Source organism: Neovison vison, chromosome 8 (assembly GCF_020171115.1).
Source record: "Neovison vison isolate M4711 chromosome 8, ASM_NN_V1, whole genome shotgun sequence".
Lineage (NCBI taxonomy): Eukaryota > Metazoa > Chordata > Mammalia > Carnivora > Mustelidae > Neogale > Neogale vison.
Genome location: NC_058098.1, coordinates 70,085,402 through 70,098,398, shown reverse-complemented (window position 1 = coordinate 70,098,398; position 12,997 = coordinate 70,085,402). Strand labels below are relative to the sequence as shown.

The 12,997-nt window shown below is 50.4% G+C and overlaps 1 protein-coding gene across 14 annotated transcripts in view; it reads right to left on the bottom strand.

Moving 5' to 3' along the window:
* The window catches only part of INPP4A (inositol polyphosphate-4-phosphatase type I A), a 131,381-nt gene that overhangs the window by 58,794 nt on the left and 59,590 nt on the right, over positions 1-12,997 (bottom strand). For all 14 annotated transcript variants that reach the window (XM_044263856.1, XM_044263858.1, XM_044263866.1 and 11 more), the window contains exons 2-3: positions 1,276-1,346; positions 188-396 (exon numbers count right to left, since the gene is read on the bottom strand). In XM_044263856.1, coding sequence (XP_044119791.1) covers positions 188-293 — 106 coding nt within the window. In that variant the 5' untranslated portion in view covers positions 294-396; positions 1,276-1,346. The remainder of the gene's footprint in view (positions 1-187; positions 397-1,275; positions 1,347-12,997) is intronic.

The window sequence follows — 12,997 nt, the reverse complement described above, 5'->3', positions numbered from 1 at the left end:
CCCTGATTCAACCAGAAGAATGACAGAGCAGGGTGCCCTCCAGCCTGGGGCCATCCCTGGGGACTCATTCTGGCTGTCTACAGGGGACTCCAGGAGGCAGACGTGGCCCTCCCAGCACTGGTACAGTGTGGGACCTATGTGTGGTGACCTTGCCCCAGGAAGCCGGAGCAGGGCCCATGAGGCTCACCTGCCAGAGAGAGGCCCAACATGTCGGCTGCCACGTCAATGGTGGAAGCCCGCTGCATCGCACGGGCCCTGGCGCCATGGCGAGGGCTGTGCTCTCTTGCTGTCATGATGTCATTGGTGATGACGTGCTTGCTGTTCCTGGGTCAGAACACGCCTGATTCCCCGGGAAGTGCTGTCAACAACCCCTAGTCCCCTAAGGTGGCAGTAGTCCTGAGAAGAGACACAAACACGGGTAAGAAACACAGGGTTGGTGCCTGAGAGACCATGCTCTCGTGGACAAAGTATGTGTCTAACACGGGCAAGTGAGGAGCCAGGGCCGGAGAGTCGGGCGCTCTAGGCCCCTTCTAGTGACCTCTTCCTCTACACTCTCCAGCACTCACACACGCCACCCACACATATACACACGGGATCATGTAAGGAAATCACATTCTCTTCTCTTCAACAAAGACATGCCACATTAAATGATGGTTTAGATATAATGATAAAAGATGGCTCTTGAGATTTTCTTCGTTTTATGATGCTCTTCTGTTGACAAGTCTTATAGCATCTGTACAATTAAATCAATTCACCTCTGTCAGAAAGATATGAGATGCATGAAGAGCTCTGCCAGCCACTGACTATGATGGCATGGTAGAACACTGGAAAGACACAGGCACATGTGTCCAGCCTGCTCTCTTTCCTCCCAGGCTACAGAAACCTCACATGTGTCTTGGGCATGGGCCTGCTTTCCTGGAATACATGTGTATGTGATCTATGCCTGACTTAGGTGGATGGTGCTGTGTGCTATGGTTATAGAAGTCTCTGGCAAGGTTCCACCAAGCGCTGAATCAGACACAGGCCCTGTCATGGCAAAGAACACACCCTGGGCTCTAAGAAGTGGGTTAAGCAGCAAAAAGTGACTTTCACGTGTTTCTAGCCCTCTGTGTGACAATTCCTGCTGTCTTTAAAAGGAATCGACCTTTAGGAGTGAAGATAATTAGACTGAACAATAAGGCTGGTTTCAAACACTCCTTTCAAAGTGTGTCAACACCTGTGCCCCCAAAAGGCCTGTGTTCCCTCTCTTGAGTTAATATTCACCCAGCAACTTACTGGACATGTTTGTTCTTGGACCAGTTGTGACACGTGGCATTTCTTCATAGAAGCACATCCAAATCCATCATCTAAAAAAAGAAAATTATAAACTTAACAAGCTGGTCAAACACGAAGTTCTGGAGAATGTGTATTATAATGCTTATGTTATAACTTTAATGCCTAGAGATATGGGGAAGCCAAGAACTACTCTAAGTTCCTTTGTGCTCCATACAACAATCCAAACTTTGGCTCAAAAGCAAAGGTTTTGCTGAAGCCCAAAAGAATGAGAAACAGAGTGCACATTCCCATTCCCCTTGCCCTAACCAAGGATGATCCAGGGTAACAGAGACCAGCCCCAAAGCAGCCACTGTGTGCTAGGATGTGGCTGAGGGAAAATGAGAAGTTAAGAATCTGAGTCCCAGGCATCCTTGTTCACAAATGTCAGGCTCTGGAAGAAACTGCTGGGCTCCTCTGAGGCTCTGCCCTCTAGTGTCAAAGATGAGGCTAGTTGTACGCCCATCTCACAGGGCTGCAATGACAACCAAATGTGCAAAAATGGAAGAGGGCTTGCCCTGATGTGGCTGTCTGGCCTGTGGGTGCCTTCCTGCGGAGCAGAATACCCAGGTTCCGACTCAGTCCCGGGGAACTGTCAGAGCGGACTAGCGCGTGAGCTAGCTGAAACTGCTGGAGTCTGGGGTATAGATGACAGGCAGAGAGTGTGCTCGGCCCAAAGGCAAACTCAGCTTCTCTTACAGGCTAAGCTCCTACCCCTCCCACTGGAGCACCTGGGGACCTTTAGCCTGGGCACCCCAGCAGAGAGGGCAGTGGCCCAGCTGAGGAGTACCAGTAAAAGTCTCCAAGGGGAAGATTCACCAGTTTGCTGACATCAATGAAAATGGCAAAGACAGGGAAAGTACTAATATCTATAATTTATAGTAATGCTTGTTGAATTTACAAAAAAAACTCACTAAAAATGCAAGTGGCAAATGTATGAATTCAACAAAAGAAGAATACACGTGGTAAACATTTTGGAAAAGTAACCAAACTCGTTCATAATAATTAAAGGAATGCTAAATACTCCTATATTCACCTAAAGTAGTCTTCCAAGAGAGGTGTGCTTGTGATCCTCATGAGAACAAGCTTTACTGGCAGACCTAGGGAAAACTTGATGGGGTTCTCCTCTATTGCTGATAAATTGGAACTTATAATGACAAACCCTGGAATGAATCTAATATCCGGCTACCAGTCAGTGCATTCTGGAACATCTATAAGGTACACTATTACATGGCTGTTTAAATGATCATGATAAAGTTAATAAACACTTGACAGTTTCTTCAGCCTTGAAGGGATCAGGAAGCCACTAATCACAACCACAAGATAACCTCCACACACTCATCAGAATAGCTAAAAATGGGGAGGGGAGGACAATACCAAGTCTTGGTGAGGATGTGGGATAAACAGAACCCTGAGACACTGCTAGCGGAAGGTAAAATGACACAGCCACTCTGGAAAACCGGATCTACACAAGCTGATGTATACCTCTACCACGACCCAGTGCACAGCTCAGAATGGAACTGCTAACAGAAATACATGGTTATGTTCGCAAAGGTACAAGGAACATGTAGAGCATAACGCTCATCACAGTCAAACACTGGCAACAATCCAGACATCCATCAACAAGAAACAAAACAACACAGATGGCTTTCAGAAATGATGTCAAGGTAGAAAGCCAGTCCACGAGAGCATATTTAGGCACATCTATTTGTATAAAGTTCAAGCACGGGCCAAATGAGTCCATGGTGCTCAAAGTCAGGACAGCAGTGTCTTTGAGGGGTGAGTACCGACTGGGGAGGGCATGTGGGGCATGAAGAGGCTTGTGGGCTCTAGTAATGCTCCATCTCCTGTTTTGGGTACTGGTTTCAAGAATGAATTTACTGTCTAAAACTCTTTTGAGCTGTACATGAATGATTTTTTATACTTCAATAAAAAGTTTAATTATTTTAATGACTATAACAAAGACAACAGCATGAAAAACTGTTTATGTCAGCTCTACCTCATGTTTTTAATGAAATATTCTGTGTCCTGGTCATAGTCATTTAAAAAGATAGGACACAGACTGGGGCGCCTGGGTGGCTCAGTTGGTTAAACGCTTGACTCCTGAGTTCAGCTCAGGTCATGATCTCAGGGTCATGAGTTCGAACCCTATGTGGGGCTCCACACTCAGCAGGGAGTCTACTTGACATTCTCTTGCTCTCCCTCTCTCTTTCAAATAAATGGATAAATCTTTAAAGAAAAAAAAAAAAGGCCACAGAAGGAAAGAGCCAGCAGGAGACCACATGGAGGAGAAGGCCATATTTGGGGGTGTTGGGGGTGTGACCATGGGGAACTGGTCCCTTTCTTAGCTTCAGGTCACCCTCTTATGGGACTGAAATGATGACCGGAAGCTAAGGTCATATCATGCTGGCCAGAGGGAGAGACCTGGGCTTCAATTAGCTCGAGGAAGGAGCGTGTCTTCCTTAAACTTCTTGACAGTGTGTTTCCAGCCTTGTCCTGCCTTGCTTGGCTGCCCTGCTAGGCCTGTAGTAAGGCTGTGGTCACTCCCCTGCACCTGGGCCAGTGCAGACAGACCACCTGATAGAAGGCAACTGTACCGACTACCTTCCTGTCCAAGAGAGGCTCCCAAATGCCCTCGCTCCTTCACCCCCACCCTCCTCCCCTTGCAGGGCCCCTGCACCTAGGAGGGTGGAGGGTAGGTATTACAGGCATGGTGGGATCCTGCGGATAGAAATGCTTAAAGGGGAACATTTACAGACTAACTTTACATATGATAGAGTTCACAGACCATAAAAGCTTTTGGGTCAAGAGGACCTGAGAAGCCACTTCATGGTTATCTGGGACATTTAATTAGGATCTGCAATTTAAATCATCAAGACCCAGAACGTGGATCTGATCTGTGCCGCTGAACTCAATTTTCCTTATTAGTCTCATTAACTTAAAGTAATTCACCAAGAACTCTTATATTCCCAAGGTCCCTGGCTTTCCTCCTGGCCCCATTTGAAGACCAGAGCTCATTAGGAAGAAAAACTGCACTTACATCAAACAGGACAGATAGTGTGTGGGAGTTATTCAGGGGGCTGGAATTTATTTTCTTGGGGGCAAGAAAGAAAGAAAGAAGGAATAACTCATAAAACTAACTGTCTCTTCTCCTCACTCTGTGAGAGATCTGTAACCCTTTCTGACAAGAGGACATAGATCATCAACGCGATAGCAAACCCAGTCATGTTCCTTCCATCTGTGTGGGGCCGGAGCGGGGACGATGGTAGGGGACCATACGCAAGACGGGATGTGGTGGTTCACATAGGTCCATGGGATTTGTGACAGGTGGCAGTGACTATCAGAAGCTTCTCAGGAAGCCGGTCTTAGAACAGGCCTGCCTGCCTCCTCTTCCACAGAACAAGGGCTCCCAGGCCTGGAAGGGGTCTGGAGGCCCCTTGGGCTCAGAAACCTCTTAGGGCTGCTGAGCTGGAGCTAGTGGAGAGGATGAGCCACACAATTTTCCATTTTCATCTGTCTTATACAATGGGGGTTCTTCAGAGAATAATCTTAAAATGGAGTTGCATGGATGATGCCACAGAAGTCCAGACAAGGTGACTTTCTCAAGGTCACATGGAGGTAAAGGATGAACTATCAGAATCAACTCAAAACAAAAAGCCCAAATACAACTGGGGCGTTCTCGCTGCCCAGCCCACCCTACCACTGTCACTGCGGACAGGAAACGAGCTCCCAGCAAACCTTCCCTGGACCTCTGCTCTCCAGGCAACACAGGAGCGAAAGTCAGATGGAAGGCTTGAGTGAGTCAGAGCATGAATCAGCAGCCCCTGAGGAGGAGGCTACTACAGGAGTCAGAAAGAGGAAGAGTTTTCTCTCAAAAACCCCAGTCCAGGATAGCCACAATCACTGACCCATGAGGCGTCACACTGCTCACGGGCAAATCACTACTAATAATAACCTCAGAGAGACAGCTGCTGCCTTCTCCACAAAGCCCCTCCTGCAGACACTGCCCAGCAGCCAATGCCTGTGCCTCAGTCTCCCTAACACGGCAAACCAGTCTGTACCTCAAGATAACGCACTTCCTGGTATGACCATGGGATGAGGAATGGGGCGCCTTGTGTCCTAGGAATGCCAGACTTAAGCTTCTTACTTCTTCCATTTCCTCCTGGGTGCCTCATTCAAGTCTACATATAGACCAGGGGTCTAGCAAAGACCCACTGAGTAAACAAACTGTCAGCTTCTGTGGCAGACCGGCTTTGCTCACCAGAGTCTGGCTTTCTCCTTCATCCCAGGTACACGGACAGGTCACCCTCTCTAGCCCCCTTCTGGTCTGGTGCAGCTGTGTGACAGCATAGAGGGATGCACTCAGGCTGAAATAAAGGTGAGAAAACTGCTCATAGGACCCTCCAAGTCTCCCTTCCCCCAGATTCCTGGCTGGATGTAAGAGACTGAGTGAATAATTCTGAGGCCTAGGGTAAGGGAGTGACTCCGAGGACAGAAACTAGGTCCCTGTGGCTGGGTAGAACAGAGCCCCTGCTCCCCATCCCTTCCCCACAGACAACCTACACTGAGCTTAACTTGCGTAAGAAATCACCTGTGGGGGTCCCTGAGTGGCTCAGTGGGTTAAGCCTCTGCCTTCACTCAGGTCATGATCTCTGGGTCCTGGGATCAAGCCCCACGTCAGGCTCTCTGCTCAGCAGGGAGCCTGCTTCCCCCTCTCCCTCTATGCCTGTCTCTCTGCCTATCTGTGATCTCTGTCTGTCAAATAAATAAAATATTAAAAAAAAAAAAAAGAAATCACCTGTGTTGTGTGAGGCCACTGAGATTTGGGAAGTGCTTGTTCTAGCCGCTAACATTAGTTACCTTGACTAAAGTCTGGCACATTCCAGGCACCCAGTAAATGGTTATGGTGAAAATAAAACTCACAGCTACTAGTTCACACCTACCACATAGTGCTGGGGAAAGAATGGTGTTTTGTTCTCTGCAGGAGGTATGCCCAGTTCATGAGAAAAGAGCCAGCAGGTGGCAGGGAGACCCTCACAAGAGGCCAGGAAATGAAAAGAACACAAAGAAGTAAAACAAACAAACAAACAAACAAACAAACCCACTTTAGCATACAAGCAACCTGGCAAGTGTCCCCTCTCTAATTCCACATCAGGCTCAGGGTACCCTGCTAACTCTCCTGCCCTTCCACCCCAGTATCACCCAGCTAGCCCTGGACCTCACCACCCCAGACATGTGCCATGATGGAAGCTGGAGTTAATGTTGAGAAAGCAAGTTCCCTGAGATGGCTCTAGAGCTAATCCAACCAGGAGAGAAGAAGAGACCCAGCTCTCCCACTGGGCACCAAGATCAGCCTCATTCCAACAAGAGCCAGCTGGGAATTAAGGTTGCCCACGGCCCCATCCAGACCTAGTCTACACCAACAAGGGCCTTGGGACCCTTGGGACGCTAGGGCCACGAATTCCTTGATTCCCAGCAAATAAGAGAATGACAAGAGCATGGGTGCAAACACCACAACATGGGCACAAACCTCGGGTGGGCATGGGGTGGGTGGGGTGCAGCTGCCCATGACAAAAACTGAATGGGCCAGAGCTATGGTGGCTATGATAACAGGCATGGCAAGGCCAGCAGAGAGGAATAGGAGCAGTGTCTCCAGAACAGCCAAGGGCAAGGATGACCAGCAAGCAGGAGGCTCCCCACTACGGAAAGGCAGCACTGGTGAGCACCCAATACCAAAACAGCTCATATTTTGCTCCCAGGCACGTGACCAGGTCAGGCACCAGGAAAGGAAGATTCAGCAGATAGGCAAGGACCAGAAAAGTCTGGCTTCCGAATATTCCAGAACAGCAACCAACGGCAGCAGAAAACTCTGGCTTCTATTTGGAATGAATGAATGAATGTGTGCGTCTACATGACATCCCAGAAATGTAAGTGCTGTGAGTCAAGTTCTGGTGCACAGGAGACAGCAGAATGCTTGTGAACAGAGGAGCACACTACTGGGGTGGGGAGACGCACTGGAAGCATTCTTCCTGAAATAACACAAACTCAAGCAGGCTGCTGAGAAATGCTAAGGAAGAGGGTGCTGAACAGAGCAGAAGGCCGTCCACCGGCATAGAGCAGGTAGGGATGCCAGGTGGATGAACCACAGTAAGCACTGCAGGGGGACAGGCTCTGGCACACAGGGCACGAGGAGTTAAACCAAGCTGGAACTGAGCAGTAAGGATTCCTTGATCTTCATGAGCCCATTCTGGGGACTTCACCCTCTGGATGCTCCACCCCTCGGTAGCCCCCCACCCTAAAATGCATGAGGACAGTGGAAGCAAACAGATCTTCCATCTTTTTCTCTTTCAAACAAGCCAACTGCCTAGAAAAGATCTTAATCTTTTAAACAAAGTCCAATATGCCTCCTGACCATAAAAAGCAAGGAATGCTGCCTGCCTCCAAGGCTCAGGTATTAAATGTGCAGGAAAGGCCAGATGCCCCAGTAATAAAGACAAGGGTAGTGGACAGGGAGGCCTTCGTCTCTTCCCTCCTGTGCTCTGATCCCAAATCCAGCAGGGCCCAAACACCTCGGTCCACAGAGGGCTCTCACCACCTGCCTTTGTATGACCTAGACCACTTGGATTAACCTTGCAGAGGCCCAGAGCTGGGGACGAGAGGCCACGTACTTGCTCAGTTAGTGTCGTTCTTCTCTGGGGGCCTGAGCAAGAGCCACTGACCTTCCCTGAGCCTCAGTTTCCCAATGTGGAAAACAGGAGTAACAACACCCAGCTTACTGGGATATGCTGAGGAGCATACACAGATGTAGATAGATGTGTAAAACGCCCCCATGGAGCCCGGCACAGAGACCTGCGTCAGGCACGTGAGCCTCTCCCCTGAGCTCTGCCTCACGTCCCCCACGTCTAGTGCCATGCTGTACTTTTACAGCGACACTGTGAGCCTGGAAGGCCTCTCTTTCCCTCCGGCTGAGTCTACTGACCCTTTTACCCCTGAACTCTCCAAATGGAACTCTTCACTCGGGCCCACAGCACTTCACCGGTGCTTCATTATACAGTCACCGTGTTTTCTAAACCAAACACTTTGAGGCCTAAAGGTTGCTGCTAGGAAGGGACAGGCAACCAGAGCCCCATTCCTGGAGGCAGTGTGTCCGGTATCAGACCTGGTCAGCTGCTGGGAGCCTTGTCACCTTCACAGAGCACCTTCTCTGGGCCTCAGGTTCCTTGTCTGTAAAATGAGGAGATGGTCGATGTAAAGGCTCCAGGGCCCAACCCCACCCCAGCCCCCCAGGAAAGAGGAGTGGCTGCTCTGTGCTTTGGGGCTGGACCTCCACTAGGATCCTGTCCTGAGGGGCAGCCCCCACCACAGTCCTCCTTCTGCGGAGGCCTGCTTCCTGCTTCCCCCTGTGAGCCAGGGACTCAGCCCTCTCCTACTTCTCATACCCTGCACCGCACAAGGCCTTGGACCCAGCAGAGAGGTTCACTGTGCAGAAGCCCCCACCCCATCCAAGAACACCGCCTAACAGAGGAGTGTGCTGCAAAACCTATCCAGGGCGGCTGGCAGTGAAATGCAGGACACGAATGCCTCAGAAAGTCAGGCCACAGAAGACCCATGCGTGGCTGGTGTGTCTTCTCACTGGCACGCACAACCCGCCCCACCCTGCCTCCCCCACAGGCTCCTCCCTCCTCTAGGGCCCTACATTCTGCCACCTTTTATCTCCAGCTTTCCACTTCCCCAAGCCTGGTTCCCTGCTGGTGACACAGAACAGGCAGCAGTGGTAATGGGCTCACCTGAGTTAATGAACTAGCCTGCTTCCTCCATTTAACGGCTATGGTAGCCGACAGAATACAGTGCCTTAACCCAGATTCAAAAGCACATCTCCGACTACGGCAGGAGGAGTCAGTCAGCTTGGGTGGCTGCACGAATACTCCCCCTCAACAACGGCAGCAGGGGCAAGTGCCCAGGAGCAGGGCAAGCCCAGACTATTTCAGCGCCCCCCAACCCCCTAGTTTTCCCATCTCAATCAGTGGTAGCTCCATTTTTCCAGTTGCTTCGGCTGAGACACAATCAGCGCCGGCTCCCGAACTATTCTGCCTCTCACACACCAAGGTAGGTGCTTGGGCTCTACCTTCCCCCATAGAGCCAGACTCTAGCCTGCCTCAGCACCCCTGCCCCATGGCCCTGGCTTCTGACAGCCGCTCTGCAGCACCCGCTCTTTCTCTACATAGCACTGGGAGGCCATGAAGCCTTCTGCTGGTGTCTTCATCTGGCTCCCACCTGGCTCCCTTGCTGTTCAGACCCCCCTGGCCAGCCACTCTCCCAGAGGCTGCTCTTCCTTGGAAGGTATTGGAGGGCACTTTCCTCACCCCCGGTATGTCCTTTCTAAAAACCAGCCCCTCCAGGAGGTCTCTGGGACATTCCAGTTTAAGATGGACTTGTGGCTCACATATAAGCCACGATCTTTGGGGGATTTTCTATAGGAACTAGCCTGAAAATAAGTCACCCTGAAAACACGCTTAGAAGTGCTGGTGCTGAGCAACACAAGTGCAAACCCTGCGTCTGGGGGCTCACATCCAGAAGATGAGAAAGACGTGTTAACAATAAGCCAGTGTTCCATAGGGGAAGTGCGGGCAGCAGCTGCAGAAAGGGAGGGGACCCTGTGGCAACCTCAGCTGTTCTGAGCCCTCCCACACCCCCTACTTCTTAAGCCACTTTCCTTGACACTACTTTTTGTCCTTCTATACCTCATGATGTTTCTTTTCTAGAAACAGACAATCTCTTCAACAACACTGAGAGTCTCTCACGAACCAGGCCTTAGAGATACAAACATGTACAAAATGAACAAGGAGTCTTGGTCAGGAAATGTATGACCAGAACTGCAACAAAACCCTGAATGGGGGACAACCTGAGGGGCACAGTGGTGCTGGTGGAACATCTTCCCCAACCCTCCCCTTTGTGAAGGGCTGTCCTGCTGTTCCCCTCCTCCCTTCTCTACTAACACAGGTGCCCCAGGTGCTAGAACCAGGGACTTGGAAGCTCTTTCTTGGTGAGAATCAACGCAGTGTTGATTCAGTCCTCTAACTCTCATGTGCCTGGCTTCGTCTGTCATTGGATTGCCACAGAAGCTTCCCAGAGTAGCACAAGCAAAGATAATGGAAGCACTGCACTGACTGTTGTAGTCTCTTGTAAGAGCTGCCTGTTTATTACTGGAGACAATGCCCGTCACTGTCAATGAATCTTCTCTCTCCTAGAAATGTCTGGGCCTTTGACAATTCTCATGTCTTGCTCCATTGTCAACTGGGCCACTCGAAGCCCTCACATAATTAACTGAAAATTCGCTAGTATGTCAGCCAGGAAGGCCTCTCAGGAGTGCCGGAGAAATTTCCAAATAGGTGTGTAAAAGGACTATATCCAGTATCTATTAACTTCTACTGTCAACGAAGATATGCAGTTCTCAGAGGATCAACGGCCAAAGAAATGAGGACAAAAGCTTCCCTGTGACCTGCGGGTCAGCTTCTCTCTGAATGGACGTCGGTAACAGACCTATCCGCCAATGAAGGAAGGTATCATCTCAGACCCAGATTCCCCCCAACCCCCTCGCCCAGGGCACTTACTCAAAGCTCGGTTCCAGGAGATGTAGCTAGAACAGAACTCTCTGGATCCTCTAGGGCTGGGTAGCAGCCCTGAGTCCTAACATTCGGCTGGGTGTGGCCCATTCACTTCTTGCAATGTTTTTTTCTCTTCCCCTTTCTTTTTCCACTCAAACCCAAGGCTTTAAGGTCTGGCCTCATGCCTGCTTCTACCTCTCCACCCACAAGAGTGGGCCACCTAGAAGTGGTGCCCTGGCTTTCTTCAGCCACCAGGACAGAGGGCACCCCACACTCCACTTCTCTCTTCCCTCCACTTTGGGAGGGGTCTGTCCTCTTAGCCAAAGGAGTGCTGAAAGAGGCGTGGCCCAGCAGCTCACCATTTTTCAGCATGACCGTGTAGAGAGGGTAAGCCCTCCCGGGCAGTGGCTTATGCCCAGCTACAGCAACTCCCTCCACCTTGCCCTGACAGTATGCCCATTCAGCCCAACCCCTCAGTCCCTGGGGATTCAGTGAAGAATCCATCATGGTGAGGGCAGGTTCTGGGTACTCCCAGAACTTATTCGTCTATTGTGCCTAAAACACCATACTTGCCAGCCAGGACACTTGGGCCAGAGCCCAAAGAACCCAATTCAGATGAGTTTCAGCAGAAAGGTACATTTTTCATAAAGGTTTGGGGTTGACTTATAAAACTTGAACAGGAATGTGGCTGAGTGGGCCCAAGGATCCCAATGTCAGCAACATAGACAATTCTTGTGGGCTTTCCTCTGCTGACCCCTTTCATTCTCCCCTTCTCTGAAAATGAATCTGTACTCATGGTGATGTCAAGGCAGCCAACAGCCCCCAACTCTACGCTCCAGGTCTAGCCACTGAAGAGGCTGAATGCCTGGACTCTCCCGGTCTCCAGTCCAGCTCCTTCTGTGGAAGGCGATCCAAGGGTGTAGCTTGGCCAACTGCCCATAGGCCAGAGGGCTGGGGTCACACTGCCCCATAAGAGCTCCCATGAGACCCATGAATTTGGTGGGAGAACCCCTACAAAGTGAGGGAGGGCAGAGACTGGAGAGAATCCTCACAACTCACAACTCCTAGGATCCAAACAGAGAGACTCTGTAGTCAGTGTTCCTCAACCTTAAAGAAGTCAAAGAACTCCTATGGTTAAGTGTTTCTCATATTGTTTAAAATAGAGAACATTAACATAAAATTAGGTATAAACCCTTTCTTCCTGGAGCTCAACTACTATAAAACTATACAAATTCTATAAATTAAGCACAAGACCTGTATATAAATGAACTCAAGTCTCTAATAACGTAATGTGGCAGGTGGGCCACGACACAGAAGCCGTCACACAAATATAACCCTGACGGACTCCAGAAGGCCTCTCCTGCAACCCCTCCTCTCTGCTCCTGGGCTGAGCCAGAAATGCCCACAAGGGCCACTAAGTCCTCCTAGCAGCCATGTGGCCAGCAGCCACCATTCCCTAAAAATGTGAGTTGAGGAGCAGGAGAGGGTAAGGGAGATGGGGTGACAGCTCCCTAGACAGGGAATAAGGAGTCTCGGGGTCCCGGATAGCAGGACATGTTGCTTTGCTCTTTCACATGATATCAAGAGAGTTATAGGACAAAAGTACAAGACATGGCTTCATGGCTCACTGCAGAAAAATGCAAGACTGAGGCCACCAGTCACCTTCGTCAAGTCTCCGCAGTGAAGGGCTCCCCTCATGGGCCACGGAAGGTAGCAAAGGAGACAGTGTCTGTGACACTTCCCTGTGTGAAGAGCACCATCTGTCTTCCCTTCTTTCAGTCTGTTCACAGCCTGACACTCCTCCGGGGACCTGAACAGTGTCTGCTACCCCCTGGAGATTCTCCTCGTGTTTCCAGCTAGCAGGAGAAGGTCAGGAAAGGAGACAGAGAACTGCCCAGCCCAAGATGCCATCTGACTGCTCACCTGCCTCCTCCAGCTTCCAGGGACAGAAATTCCTTGTCCAGACATTCCTCGGGTAAAAAACGTCATGGGTGGATGTGTGAGCACGAGCGGCAACTTGGCTGGCAGGTGCTTCCCTCCCGTGGCCCCTGGCTCCTGCCATCCTCCTCACGCCTCCCTTG